This window comes from Schistocerca serialis, chromosome 9, assembly GCF_023864345.2.
Source record: "Schistocerca serialis cubense isolate TAMUIC-IGC-003099 chromosome 9, iqSchSeri2.2, whole genome shotgun sequence".
Lineage (NCBI taxonomy): Eukaryota > Metazoa > Arthropoda > Insecta > Orthoptera > Acrididae > Schistocerca > Schistocerca serialis.
The window spans coordinates 16,868,553-16,884,277 of record NC_064646.1 but is presented as its reverse complement, the minus strand read 5'-3'; the positions used below and the strand labels follow the sequence as shown (position 1 = coordinate 16,884,277).

The 15,725-nt window shown below is 42.3% G+C and overlaps 1 protein-coding gene across 2 annotated transcripts in view; it reads left to right on the top strand.

Annotated features, from left to right (window-relative positions):
• LOC126419857 (uncharacterized) overlaps positions 1-15,725 on the top strand; it is a 95,417-nt gene that overhangs the window by 32,546 nt on the left and 47,146 nt on the right. For both annotated transcript variants that reach the window (XM_050087116.1, XM_050087114.1), the window contains exon 2: positions 8,577-8,738. In XM_050087116.1, coding sequence (XP_049943073.1) covers positions 8,577-8,738 — 162 coding nt within the window. The remainder of the gene's footprint in view (positions 1-8,576; positions 8,739-15,725) is intronic.

Sequence of the window (15,725 nt, the reverse complement as noted above, 5' to 3'; positions counted from 1 at the left end):
TTTTTCAGTTCTTCCACACTAGTTTCCCAACTATTTTTTCAGGCTGTGATCCTTGTATGCATTACTTTCGACGTACCTTAGCTTTGGTGGTAGATGTATCGCATTTACAAAATTCGTAGTTCTCGTTTGTCTACTTTTCCGTTGCTGTTCAGAACAAGCTCATGACAACAAACAACTGTAAAACATGTGACTTTATGTACGTGCAGGAACTTTCGAGCAAAGGTGTTACGATATTATTTCCGTTGAGAAACGTGACCGACAAAGATAGATCTTGGCCTGCGTTACAAAATATTCTCCACACTTGGTGGACAACACTGGCAACCCCACGGCATCTAACTGCAACAGAGTGCAGTATCAGCAAAATTTTCCAGCCGTACCAAAAAATGTAATAAAACAGAGCGCCTACAGCCGTCCTTGTGATGTTATTTATTATATGGCTGCCAGTTTCGGTGTTTCAGTGCACCATCTCCAGGCCTTAACTGACGCTGTGGGGTTTAACTCCAATCGTATACAGGAGTCATCAGTGGCCAACAACTATGAACTGGTTTCCGCAGACTACCTGTAACAACGATGTCGTGTCTCAAACCATCAATTACCCCTCACCATCAAATAAGGCCTGGAGATGGTGCACTGAAACAACGAAACTGGCAGCCATATAATAAATAACCTCACAAATCGGCTGTGGGTGTCTCATTTTAATACATAAGTGAATGGCCGAAGTCCCTCAGACCTCCAATCAGAAGGATGGACATGTAAATGCCGCAAAATTTCCGTGTCTTGCAGCCACATTGCAGCAATGTAGACGGTAATGCTAATGCCGCTAAAACTTGACGTAAAATATGGTGCACCCAAACAGCCTACAGCTGGCCCCAATTTCCTTCAAGATGTGGCGAGTATTGCTCTCTAGTCTCTTAGTTAAGAGAAGCAGAACATTCTTAGCGCTCTACGATCGTCCACTCTTCGGTTTGTCTGCGATGCAGCCAGTTTCATCAAATTTTTCGAGATGGGTTGTCTGCATGTGTGGCGTTGCTTGAAATCCACCAGTAGCTACCAGGACGATCTCCATGGGTTTAGGCTACGCTAACGACATCAGCTTTCAAGACACCTGTAAGGAAGAAACATCAATCAGAACACGAGAGTGAATGAAGCTATGTTCGAACGAAGACCACTAGTAGTCCTCGTGTAACCTAATTCTCTATATGTCTGATATGTCGTGTGTCCCCCTTCGATTTGAAAATTACGAGTTGCATCGAAGATGGCGGCTTCCAAAATGGCCATGTTGATAGCACAGGCTCCCATCTCATACTACTTGACTTTTCATATGTCTTTAGCTGTTTTTTTTTTTTTTTTTTTTTTTTTTTTTTTTTTTTTTTTTTTTTTTTTTGCTATGTAATGGTGGTTCCACAGCTGCTGGCCACCATAAACCTTCTGTTCACATGCAGACGGCTGTCTCGGTATCAATCTGAACACGCTGTTCTAATCATGTGTAATGCGGTCGCTCGCCTTTTGTACGAAGAGGCAAACCGAGGGTGTTTCAAAAGAATGTACGTATTTCGAACGCACATTTTTATTAACGTGTAAGAAGTACCACTATGAAGTTTGGGACACATATTTACGAATCTTTCAAGTTTAGATTACAGATATTCAATATGTTCTTCATCAGCGACACGAACAATACAACATCGACACTCGAATTCATACCGTACTCGGGTAAGCACTCATGTTAAGGCAGCATGGTTCCTGTTCTTCAACTCTTCTAGGTTCTGTGGTAGCGTTGGTGCATAGACGTTCTTCTTAATGAAATCGCACAGGAAGAAGTCACAAGTGCGTCAAATCCGGTGACCTTGAAAGTCAGCTGTAAAAAGTTTTCGAAGCTGTTTGAGACCAAACCAACGGCTCGAAACAGTTTCATTCAGATATTCACACACTTGGCGAATCAAGTGAGTGGGTGCCCGTCTTGTTGAAAAATGAAGTTGTCCTCCTTCAGTCCCGTGAACAACCGGTTTTATAACATAACAAGGTAATGCTAACCGTTACACGTACTTCCGTCAAAGAAGAATGGGCCGTAAACAGATGAGTAGGATATTGCACGAAATTTTGGTGTACATGTTGTGCGCATGTGGGTTCTGTAAGCCCTAAATTCGCACATTGTGTTCTTTTACTTTGCCAGTAAGGTGAAAAAGCGCCTCATCAGTGAACACAATGCGTTGTGCGTATGTGTTATCATTGTCTACGTATGCATACGTACTCCGCAGGCTACCTGCAGTGCGTGGCGGAGGGTACCCTGCACCGCTACTAATCATATCCTTTCCTATTCCACTCGCAAATAGAGCAAGGGAAAAACAACTGACTATACGCTTCCGTGTAAACGCTAATTTCACGTCTCCTATCTTCGTGGTCCTTAAATAAATTGTATGTTGGCGGCAGTATAACCGTTCTGCAGTCAGCTTCAAATGACAGTTCTCTAAATTTTCTCAGGAACGTTTCGCGAAAGGAACATCGTCTTTCCTCCAAGGTTCGAAATGGTTCAAAAGGCTCCGAGCACTATGGGACTTAACATCTGAGGTCATCAGTCCCCTAGAACTTAGAACTACTTAAACCTAACTAACCTAAGGACATCACACACAGCCATGCCCGAGGCAGGATTCGAACCTGCGACCGTAGCGGTCACGCGGTTCCAGACTGAAGCGCCTAGAACCGCTCGACCACCCGAGCCGGCTTTCCTCCAAGGATTCCCATTTGATTTCCTGAAGCATCACTGTAACAGGTGTGTGTTGTTCGAACCTACTGGTAACAAATCAAGCAGCTCAAGAATAGGTCGCACTAATGTCTTATAAGCGCTTTGCTTGACAGATGAACAATACTTTCCCAACCTTCTCCCCATAAACCGTAATGACAATTCGCCCACCCTATCCTGACATGCTCGTTCCATTTCAGATAGCTTTGCAACGTTACGCCCAATTATTTAAACGATGTGACTATGTCAAGCAGAACACTACTAATGCTATATCCGAAGATTATGGGTTTGATTTTCCCATGCATCGGCATTGACTTACACTTTTCTATACTTAGAGTTAGGTGTCATTCGTCACACCAACTAAAAATGCTGTCTGAGTTATCTTGTATCCTGCTACAGTCACCCAATTCCGACACCTTATCGCATACCGCAGCACTATCACCAAATAGCCGCAGATTCCTGCCCAACCTATCCCCCCAGATCATTCACGTATATAGAAAATAATAGCAGTCCTGTACTACAAAACTGTCAACAGCATTCTGAAGTACGTCAGAAAATGCCACACGTTTGAGTTTCTCGTCATGACGTTAAGGCTTTAACAGCTGCAACCTGTGCGTATTCATAACCAACCGACGTCTCGAAACACCCCAAATTGTTGTTGTAGGCAGCTGTAACTCCCCATTGGCACGACTAGTTGTTTCAGTTGGACTACGTTGAAGAGCGGTTTGATTTGGTGTGAGATTTTAGTCGGAAATGTGGGAAGGACTTTTTCCTTCACATACACATCCTGTGTCTACAAACTGTCGATACTATCTGCTAATGTTCCATTCATCCCGAGGATCAGTTTGGTAACTCAACCTCAAATGCCTTTGCACTGTACTCGCGGAAAGCACGAAATTACATTTTGCTGCGGAGTAGCCGTTTCGCAGCACGTGACGGTATTCAAGTACACAGGAGACTACCGACATCTACCGCCAAGGAGTATAAGCTAACAATGTATTCGTTCCACAAATACCTGAGCCGTCGCACAGTGACAAATTTGAGAACAAAATACATTTTAATATGTATATTGACGGTATATTAAGAGCGTATATCGTTCTTGAAACGCTCTGTATTTAAGAAATTTATTCGTGTTTTCCGAACCTTTTGGGCATTAGCTGCATTTGGTATGAAGGTATTACCTACTGGTGACAAATGAAAATTTTTGAACCCGGATTTCCCGCTTTATATGAGAGGCGTTCAGTAAGTACTATAACACTACCTTTTCTCGGAAAATTTCGGTTGAAAAAATTCTCAATTTTTATTGAAATGCTCCCACTTGAGACCGTACAGTTTCACGAGGTTCTGATGGGTGGTGACGCTATACTATTCTATTCTATCGCTTGCGCCTTTCTCCCGCATTCTGCGCGGGGTTGGCGTGGTTAAATCGAATTTGGCATGTTAATATGAAGGGGTGGCCAGATGCCCTTCCTGCCACCACCCCATACCCCCCCCCCCCCCCCAGGACGGAATCAGAGTACCCCATCTGTCTGCGTCTAGTGTAAATCATGGAAAAGTGCGGATGTGTTGCAAATGTCTGTGAGTCGTGTAACTGAGGCGGGACGTGGGAACCAGTCCGGTATTCACCTAGAGGGATGTGGAAAACCGACTAAAAACCACATCCAGGCTGCCCGGCACACAGGCCCTCGTCGTTAATCTGGCGGGCGGATTCGATCTGAGGCCGGCGCGCTTACTCGAGTCCAGGAAGCAGCTCATTAGCGCTCTCGGCTAACCTGGGGGGTGTGGTGACACTGTACATGGCCCTCAAAATGGCGTCCGTAACGGCGGTGAGTTCCAACCAGACAGCTCTCATTGAGATTATTTTGATGGAAAGCCAGAGCATCGCAGGCATTCATATGCACTTGCAGAATGTCTACGGGAATCTGGCAGTTAACAAAAGCACGGTGAGTCGTTGGGTGAGGCGACTGTGATTATCGTAACGAGGTAGCGAAAATCTGTACGATCTCCCACGTGCCGGCCGGCCGCACACAGGTATGACACCTGTAATATTGGAACGTGCGGACACTCTCATTCGAGATGACTGAAGGGTCACAACGAAACACACTGCTGCTCAACCGGACGTCTCAGTTGGCAGTGATGATATAGTCCACGTGTTGTGGTACTCATAGGCGTGTGTCCCCTGGGTTCCCTGCCGCTTTACATAAGACCGTAAAGAGTAACTAAGGACCATCTGCGTGGAACTGCTAGCGCTTTAAGAGTCTGATCGCGTCAGTTTTTTGTCGAATATCGTCACGTTCGATGAGATATGGATTCATCACTTCGAACCGGAGACAAAATGGCAATCCTTGGACTTGCGCCACGCCCCCTCTCCTACTAAGAAGAAGTTCAAAGCTGTAACCTCAGCCGGTAAAGTCATGCCCACGGTCTTCTGGGACTCTGAAGGGGTTATTCTGTTTGATGTGTTCCCACATGTTGAAACGATCAGCTCTGAAGGGCACTGTGCTACCCGCAGGAAGTTGAAAAGACGACTTCCGCTTGTTCTCCGCCACAGAAATGCAAACGAACTTCTCCTTCTCGATGACAACGCGAGGCCGCACACAAGTCTGCGGACCGGAGTCGAGCTCATGAAACTTATTTGGCTTATTATTCCTCAACCACCCTACAGCTCGGATCTCACACATTCCGACTTCCATCTGTCTGGCTCAATGAAGAATGCAGGTGGAAGCACGACGCGCATGATTGGGAAGCTACTGATGCAGCAAGGCGTTGGCGCCGGTGTCGACCAGTAGAGCGGTACCAAGCGGGCACACACGCCATCCCAGTAAGGTGGTGCAAGGAGCCAAACTGAACGGAGGTTATGTCGAAAAATAGGGTTTTCTAGCCAAAAGAGCGGAGAATAATATAGTAATTTGAAATCGTGAATAAAACCAACCTGTTTTCAGTAACACATTATTGGACGCCCATCGTACACCTACATTCAAAACTACATGGATAATCTGCAAATCACATTTAAGTGCCTGGCAGAGGGTTCATCGAACCACCTTCACAATTCTCTACTATTCCAATCTCGTATAGCGCGCGGAAAGAACGAACACCTATATCTTTCCATACGAGCTCTGATTTTTCTTATTTTATCGCGGTGATTGTTTCTCCCTATATAGTTCGGTGTCAACAAAATATTTTCGCATTCGGAGGAGAAAGTTGGTGCTTGGAATTTGGTGAGAAGATTCCGTCGCAACGAAAAAAGCCTTTCCTTTAATGATTTCCAGACCAAATCAAGTATCATTTCTATGACATTCTCTCCTATATTTCGCGATAATACAAAACGTGCTGCCTTTCTTTGAACTTTGTCGATGTACTCCGTCAGTCCTATCTGGTAAGGATCCCACACCGCGCAACAGTATTCTAAAAGAGGACGGACAAGCGTAGTGTAGGCAGTCTCCTTAGTAGGTCTGTTACATTTTCTAAGTGTCCTGCCAATAAAACGCAGCCTTTGGTTAGCCTTCCCCACAACATTTTCTATGTGTTCCTTCCAATTTAAGTTGTTCGTAATTGTATTACCTAGGTATTTAGTTGAATTTACGGCTTTTATATTAGACTGGTTTATCGTGTAACCGAAGTTTAACGAGTTCCTTTCAGCACTCATGTGGATGCCCTCACACTTTTCGTTATGTAGGGTCATCTGCCACTTTTCTCACCATTCAGATATTTTTTCTAAATCGTTTTTCAGTTTTTTTATCTTCTGATGACTTTATTAGTCGATAAACGACAGCGTCATCTGAAAACAACCTAAGACGGCTGCTCAGATTGTCTCCCAAATCGTTTATCTATATGAAAGGGCCTGTAACACTACCTTGGGGAACGCCAGAAATCACTTCTGTTTTACTCTATGACTCTCTGTCAATTACTACGAACTGTGACCTCTCTGACACGAAATCCCAAATCCAGTCACATAACTGAGACGATATTCCATAAGCACGCAATTTCACTACGAGCCACTTGTGTGGTACAGTGTCGAAAGCCGTCCGGAAATTCAGGAATACGGAATCGATCTGAAATCCGTTGTCAATAGCACTCATCACTTCATGTGAATAAAGAGCAAGTTGTGTTTCACAGAAACGATGTTTTCTAAACCCATGTTGACTGTGTGCCTATAGACCGTTCCTTCGAGGTAATTCATAATGTTCGAACACAGTATATGTTCTAAAATCCTGCTCCATATCGACGTTAACGATGTTGTTGTTGTTGTGGTCTTCAGTCCTGAGACTGATTTGATGCAGCTCTCCATGCTACTCTATCCTGTGCAAGCTCCTTCATCTCCCAGTACCTACTGCAAACTACTCCTTCTGAATCTGCTTAGTGTATTCATCTCTTGGTCTCCCTCTACGATTTTTACCCTCCACGCTGCCCCCCAATACTAAATTGGTGATCCCTCGAGGTCTCAGAACATGTCCTACCAACCGATCTCTTCTTCTAGTCATGTTGTGCCACAAGCCCCTCTTCTCCCCAATTCTATTCAATATCTCCTCATTAGTTATGTGATCTACCCATCTAATCTTGAGCATTCTTCTGTAGCGCCACATTTCGACAGCTTCTATTCTCTTCTTGTTTAAACTATTTATCGTCCATGTTTCACTTCCATACATGGCTACACTCCATACAAATACTTTCAGAAACGACTTCTTGACATTTAAATCTATACTCGATATTAACAAATTTTTCTTTTTCAGAAACGCTTTCCTTTCCATTGCCATTGCCATTCTACATTTTATATCGTCTCTACTTCGACCATCATCAGTCATTTTGCTCCCCAAATAGCAAAACTCCTTTACTACTTTAAATGTCTCATTTCATAACCTAATTACCTCAGCATCACCCGACTTAACTCGACTACATCCCATTATCCTCGTTTTGCTTTTGTTGATGTTTATCTTATACCCTCCTTTCAAGACACTGTCCATTCCTTTCAGCTGCTCTTCCAAGTCCTCTGCTGTCTCTGACAGAATTACAATGTCACCGGCGAACCTCAAAGTTTTTATGGGCCTGTAATTTATTGGATTACTCCTACTACCTTTCTTGAATATTGGTGTGAACTGTGCAGCTTTCCAATCTTTGGGTACGTATCTTTCGTCAAGCGAACGGTTCTATATGATTGTTAAGTATGGAGCTAATCCATCAGCATACTCGGAAAGGAACCTAATTGGTATACAGTCTGGACCAGAAGACTTGCTTTTATTAAGTGATTTAACTTGTTTCACTACTCCGAGGATATTTACCTCTACGTTACTCTTGTTGGCAGCTGTTCTCGATTCGAATTCTGGAATATTTACTTCCTCTTCTTTGGAGAAGGCATTTCGGAAGGCTGTGTTTAGTAGATCTGCTTTGGAAGCACTGTCTTCGATAGTATCTCCATTGTTATCGCGCAGAGAAGGCACTGATTGTTTCTTGCCGCTAACATACTTCACATACGACCAGAATCTCTTTGGATTTTCTGCCAGGTTTGGAGACAAAGTTTCGTTGTGGAAACTCTTATAGGCGTCTCGCACTGAACTCCGCGCTAAGTTTCTGTAAAGGACCGCCAATCTTGGGGATGTTCCTTCAGTTTGGATTTGGCATGTTTGTTTCGTTGTTTCTGCAACAGTTCTCGGATCAGCTCCGTCGTTTGCTAATTTGTTTGGTATAAATCTCTCAATTGCTGCCGATACTATTTCTTTGCATTGAAGCCACATCCAATACTTGTTTCCTGAAAGACGCAGAGAGTCAGTAACGGCGTGAAATGCTCAGCGTTTGACCATTTACGTGAAGGAGTCTTGTACAGTAAGGTTTGTCTGCCCTGCAGGTATCCGCGACCTTATGCGTCCTAGCCACGTGGTCGTTGTGCGCATGCGCCCCGGCCGGCGACGTGGGGGCGGCCGCCACGACCACAGAGGACGACGGGCTGTACAAAGCGCCACCGCCCGGCGAGGACGGGGCCTACCTCCCAGAACCCGAAGAACAGCAGGTACTCCGACACTGGCAGTAGCAGCCTAATACTATTGTCCTCAGCTTTTAGTCTGCTCTGCTACAGTGGTCAAGATTATGGACCCCCTGCTTGAAAGTAGTTAAAAATGCACAAAGTTACTTAATTATAGAAAGTTTCAATTATTCTTGCTATTCAATTCAAATTCTGTACAATATTGGGTTTCTCATGTGTATTAAAAGTGCATATTAATGGTGTAATACAGGGTGGTGCACGAAATATGTTACCAATTGTTTCTTTCACAATTTACGACGCACATTAGATATCCCGCTGGTATCTCTACAGCAGTACCAGCCAGGCCCCCACAACCGCAAGAGTGGTAGACTGTGAAGAGCGGACAAATTGAAAAGCTGGGTGGTGGCCATAACAGTGATAAACTGACGCGCGGAGTTCGGATGTTTATACATCGCGTTTGGTTATAAAATGGCTTCCCTTGAGTTAGGTCGCCAACATAATGCCTCATTTAAATACGCTACTACAATATACTTTTTTAATTTATGAACAAACAGCAACTAGTCACTGTTTATGAATTTATCTTACGTACTACATGGAATCTGCCGTAGCTAAAAGTTATATACTGGCCCCCTAGCATTTTTCGTAGTTCATTTACGATAGATGTACACAAGATGCATCAAAATACTCGAAGATTTGCCCACTATGTTAATAGATATTTTCTGACTCTACCTTGCTTTAGATTTTATGACGAGAAGTGCGTTATATATGGCATAGTTTTTTGGCAACTCACGACCAAATTATGAAGTTTCAACCTAACCTAGACCATGAAAACACTACCGATCAGCCAACTTTCTTCAAAATGATCAGAACATATAAAATGGTATTCTGTCGGTCGGAAATCTTGCCTCCTGACAGCGTGTAACCATTTTTGTAACAGCTGTGGTTTTGAGAAAGGAAACCTGCAAATAGATGCACAGACATTATGCAAATACCGTGTTACAAAAACATTTATTAAGCAAGTGCACTGACATACAAAACAACTTAAAATATTCACATACCTGTGAAATGTAATATTCGTTCCTTTCTCGTATTTATTTGTACAATTCATCGCTGCATAACTGTTCACCATTGTACTTCTTTTGATTGGAACGTACAGACAGTAGAATTACGAGTAACAAATACTGTATGTACGCCCCAACAAATATACAACGTAGAACCAGGGTCTTCATAAACAACAATACTACACAACACATCAGACTACAACCACTATAATGGCGTCCAGCCGAAGGTTCAAATTATCCCGCGACTGCAGCGCCATCAGTGAGTCTAGTTATTTTTTACAAGGTCTTTGGTACCAGCAGAGTCTGGAAAAACAAATGAGTTACAAAATGACTTGTACGTCACGATACTGCCGCTAGGAGACTAGTAAGCAGCATTGGCTGACAATTCAAGACTGACTACACAGCAACGATCGGCAATTGTGTTACTTTTTCACGAAACGAAAAGCCTTGTTGTGACTCAGAGGCGTTTCCGACAACTGTTTAATACAAGATAGGTCCCTTGCAAGAACACCATCCACAGGTTGTACAATAAATGTGTACAGGAAGGAACAGTATTGGAAGTGAAGCGACCTCAGCCTTAGCCCGTTTGTTCGCCGGAGAATATTGAAGCGGTACGAGTTGCTGTACAGAGAAGTCCCAGGAAATCGTGTTGAAAGGCAGCAGTGCAACTGGGAATGTCCAGACGCTCCGTTCAATGCATTCTTAAAAGTGATCTCCGTATGTAACCATACACGATGACCTGTACACAGAAGCTCACTGAAGATCACAAGCAGCAGAGACAACTGTTTGCTCAGTGGGCGGAGGATAGGGAAGAAACTCTCAACAACGTTTGGTTTTCAGACAAGGCACATTTTCATTTAGACGGTGTGGTTAACAAACAAAATGTACGCTTTTGGGCCACTGAAAACCGACAAGTGCTTCATGAACGACAACATTATGCTCCGAGGATTACAGCGTGGTCACCAATTTCCAGTCACGGACTTATTGGACCCTTTTTCTTTGAAGAAACTGTGAACAGCGAGCGTTATTTGAGGATGCTTCGCAGTAGCTTCATTCCACAGCTTCTTGCTACTGCCTTGCCCTTCAACACGCAGTGGTTCATGCAAGATGGAGCAAGGACACATACTGCAAACACTGTGTTGAAGTTTTTACACGAGCATTTCGGCTTGCGGATCATTTCACTAAGGTTTCCGGGTCGCTTCAGAGACGGACATAATTGCCCCCCCAATAGTCCAGACCTCAATCCGTGTGACTTTCATCTTTGGGGGTACCTAAAGGAAAAAATTTTCCCGAAAAGTCCACGTGATTTAATGGAGCTCAGAAGCCTTATTCTTCAAGCTTGCAGTGAAATTACGGAAGGCATGTGCTGTAGCGTAATCACTAACTTCAGTGTTCGTTTGAAGGAAGTTAGGAAACGAAATGGTGGATATATTGAGCATGTGTTGAGTTAGAACAAATCTCCACGGACGGTTCTTCATTTCAGTATATGTTCTTTCCAGATTGTATTGACAATAAAGTTTATATTCAAAAACAAAATGGTAACACATTTCGTGTGCCACCCTGTAGGATCCACAGTTTATCCTTTATGCTCATGATAAATAACAATTAAGAAAAAGACAACTATCTATGAAAACAGTAACTTCTTTTATTCAAAATTCAGTAAGAAATTGTTTGTTAGTGAAATACATTTAACTATCATTCTAAATAGAAAAGTATTTGGCTGAGAGAGACTTAACCTATGACAAGTTCATAATTTTGCAGTGAACTACATTTTTGTCAGATAGGAATATGTTTGAAAAGTAATATTGAACCTATGCCTATTTTAAGATTGTACTGTGAATATTGATAGTAATATTATTGAGACCATTCAGTTTGACCAAGCCTTGAAGTCAAAAGTATATGTCATTTTCTGTTACCATTATGCAAATAGCCATGTTCTCTAATAATTGATAGCACTTTCTTTAACGTGAACATATCCAGGTGCCACGTTCATTGCACTCGTGTGTGGCAAAGTATAGGTTGTGTTTGTCCGTTAAAGTTACTCATATCCATTTTTTTGAACAAGAATGTTATTCATTCTTATGCCTAATTAGGCTGGCGACCGTTTTCTTTAACAGTGTGGATAGGTAAAATATTCTTCGTTACTGTTTAACTATTTACGTAATTCTGACTTTCGCTTCCGATAAGCTACCTCCGTTAGGTATTTCACGGTCAACACAACTAAAATCCTTTCGGAGATAGCACTGCTCTGCTTCTTTATAATATAATTGCTTGAATAAAAATAATTTCACAATACGAACTGGCTCCAGTTTTGAGGTTATAGTATAGCTGTAGTAGACGGTAGTGTTATAAGCTGAATAACTGCATCAGAACCATCCAGAAAATTCATTCTTTTGTATTTGATATTCGAAAACTGGAAGAAAACTCACCAGTGAACGTTTAAGTCTGACCCTTAAAAGAGCTCACTCGTCGTTCTGGAGCGCTATAGGTGCTGCAGAATGGAAGGAGTCGGTGGAAGGTAGTGTTAACATACGAGAGACCAGTTTTCAGTCATTGTGTTTTATATTTTTGGTTAAATCTGGAAATCATCTGTAAACGTTTCCTTTACAGTGGACTTATTTGTTACTTTTTCTGCAAATTGTTATACTCTTTTTTACATACGTAATCTGAGATATGGCTAAAAAAATTGCTAACATATTCTACAAAATTGATTACTTTTAACACTGTCCCTACTATCGTGCGTTAGCATCGCCTTCGTCAAAAGGTACCTGGCGAAGTTTTGGGAGCAAATGTGTGTCTTTTGCTACCTTATATCACAGACTAGGATCCTAGAGACGCTAAACATAAGAAACAAGTAAAAATTCTTACAACAAAATTAACAAAGTAACGATGTCAAACTTTCTGTACAGACTGAGTACATACACCAAGTGGTTCCGACTTTTGAATTAGAAAATAGAAAGCTAGAAGACCAAAACTCGTCACATAAATAAATTACAATTCAAAATGTGTGAATGACTCAAGAAGAGACTGTGGGAGTTTTTGTTAACTGTAGTCGTGATACTAATAAAACAATAACAATTTTGTACTTCAATTTTATTCAGTTTTTACTACAAGACTTTCAGAATAGCAATATTATTTAGGAGACACCTAACGAGCAATATTTAGCTATGTATTTTTTTAATTTGTTTTACTTCTTTTTAACAGAATGTGGTCCAACATATTTTATTCCTAACTTGAAGTTTTAGAATTTTTTTTTTTTAAATGAAAAACTTACTTAATGTTTGACCTTCACTGAAATTGTTACCTGCTTCCTTCTTCTCTTTCGGTGGATCTAGATTGTGATCCTTCCTAAAAAATATATGGACATAATCGTTCGTAGAGAAAATTAGTGCGTCAGCACTATGTGTAACGTTAGGGCCAAAACAATATTAACCCTCCAAAATGTTTTACTGATGCTCTTGCATTGTTAAGAGGTAAAACGGACCAGTGACTGCAACAACCTTCCAGGAGTTCATTGGTATCTATTACATTACCTTTATATATTGATAACATTAAGGAACTGCCCAAAATTGTAACAAATGCTTTTTCTATGCATTTCGGCGCTAGACTGGTGCCCATATAATGCTAAGCCACGCTGATGAATTCCGGTGCATAACCTGTCCTCAAAAAGTGAATCACTGTTGTAATTAACATCCCCCCACCAAACATCCTTCTCTTTACTAGATTACAAGATTTCGATGTCACTGCCATATTAACACTGTGGCATGGCATTATTCTCATCTAAAGACAAGAAGATATGTCAGATTCATAAGTTGGTTGCTTTTTTGTTTTGCATGTTGGTATTCAGTTTGCTAAGGGCTTTGTTTTTTCAATTTTAATTTTTGTTTGTAGTTCAATGTTGCTATTTAGTTTACATATTGTTATTTTGTCGTCTGGAGATAGTGAGTGCAGCTGCGAACAATAGAAAGTTGAGTGTTAAGTGGAGAAATCGAAAATTTTCCGATATTCTCATCTGTTTGAGTTCAATAGAGGGGTGACAGCAGCAGGGGCAGCCAGAAACATTTGCGCCGTGTGTGGGATAATGCCACTGGACACGGTTTAAGGAGGACCATTTTGACATAAGTGACTCTTCACTTTGAGAAAGACCATCGGGGTTTGCTGAAGACCATTTAAAAGCATTAATAGACAATGACCCACGTCAGTACTCGAGAACTGGCAAATGTGATGAACTGTGGTCATTTCACAATAGTGCGACATTTGCATGTTATGAGGAAGGTTCAAAAATCGGGTGTGTGGGTATCGCATGCTCTAAACCAAAAATCGCAAAAATCAGCTGGTGGGCATTAGTACATCTCTGCTTGTTCATCATAAATTGGATCGTGAACACCACCCATTATTCCCACACTTTTTCATTTATGAAAACGAGAAATGGTCTCTTTATGATAAAATAAGTAAAAGAAAGATGTGGATGAGCCCAAAAGAAACAGTTACTCTCCGTTCAAAGACTTTTGTGCATCCATAAAAGATAATGTCATGCATCTGGTGAAACAGCGACGGTGTGGTGTACTTCCTTGAGGTGTAACCATCACTGTTGACATTTATTGACGACAGCTGACCCCTGTTGCAGACGCAGTCCAAGAACAACGACCAGGAAGACAGCGTGAAGTGATGCTACTCCAAGATAACGTCCTCTCACATGATGCTAGACTGACAAAAAACACTGTACAGGCACTGTTTTGCGAAGTCATTACGCAACCACCTTATTCACCTGATCTTGCACCCTCATATTTTCAAATTTTCTGCTCTCTGTCAAACAACCCTTTGCCTCAAAACTACGTTATTTCTGCAGAGGCAGAATCTAATAGTTACCCCAGTGTTGGTCGGCTCTTTAAATAGTGAATGAGAATGTATTGTTGGTGACTGAAATCACAGTTGTGCGTATCGATAGTGTTTATAAACTTATGGTAAAACGCTGCTAATTTTTGCACCAAACCAATAAATATTGTAAACCAAAGCAATGTACACTACTGGCCATTAAAATTGCTACATCAAGAAGAAATGCAGATGAAAAACGGGTATTCATTTAACAAATATATTATACTGGAACTGACGCCTGATTACATTTTCACGCAATTTGTTTGCATACATCCCAGAAATCCCACCTCTGGCCATAATAACAACATTGATACGCCCGGGCATTGAGTCAAACAGAGCTTGGATGGCGTGTACAGGTACAGCTGCCCATGCAGCTTCAGCACGATACCACAGTTCATCAAGAGTAGTGACTGGCGTATTGTGACGAGCCAGTTCCTCGGCCACCTTTGACCAGACGTTTTCAGTTGGTGAGAGATCTGGAGAATGTGCTGGACAGGGCAGCAGTCGAACATTTTCTGTATCCAGAAAGGCCCGCACAGGAGCTGCAACACGCGGTCGTGCATTATCCTGCTGAAATGTAGGGTTTCACAGAGATCGAATGAAGGGTAGAACCACGGGTCGTAACACATCTGAAAAATAGCGTTCACTGTTCAAAGTGTCGTCAATGCGAACAAGAGGTGACCGAGACATGTAACCAGTGGCACCCTATACCATCACGCCTGGAAACACGCCAGTAAGGCGATGACGAATACACGCTTCCAATGTGCGTTCACCGTGATGTCGCCAATCACGGATGTGACCATCATGTTTCTGTAAACAGAATCTAGATTCATCCGAAAAAATGACGTTTTGCCATTCGTGCACCCAGGTTCGTCGTTGAGTACACCATCGGAGGCGCTCCTTTCTGTGATGCAGCGTCAAGGGTAACCGCAGCCATGGTCTCCGAGCTGAAAGTCCATGCTGCTGCAAAAATTCGTCGAACTGTTCGTGCAAACGCCGCCACCTGTTGACTCAGGGATCGAGACGTGGCTGCGCGATCCGTTACGGCCATGCGGATAAGATGCCTGTCATCTCAACT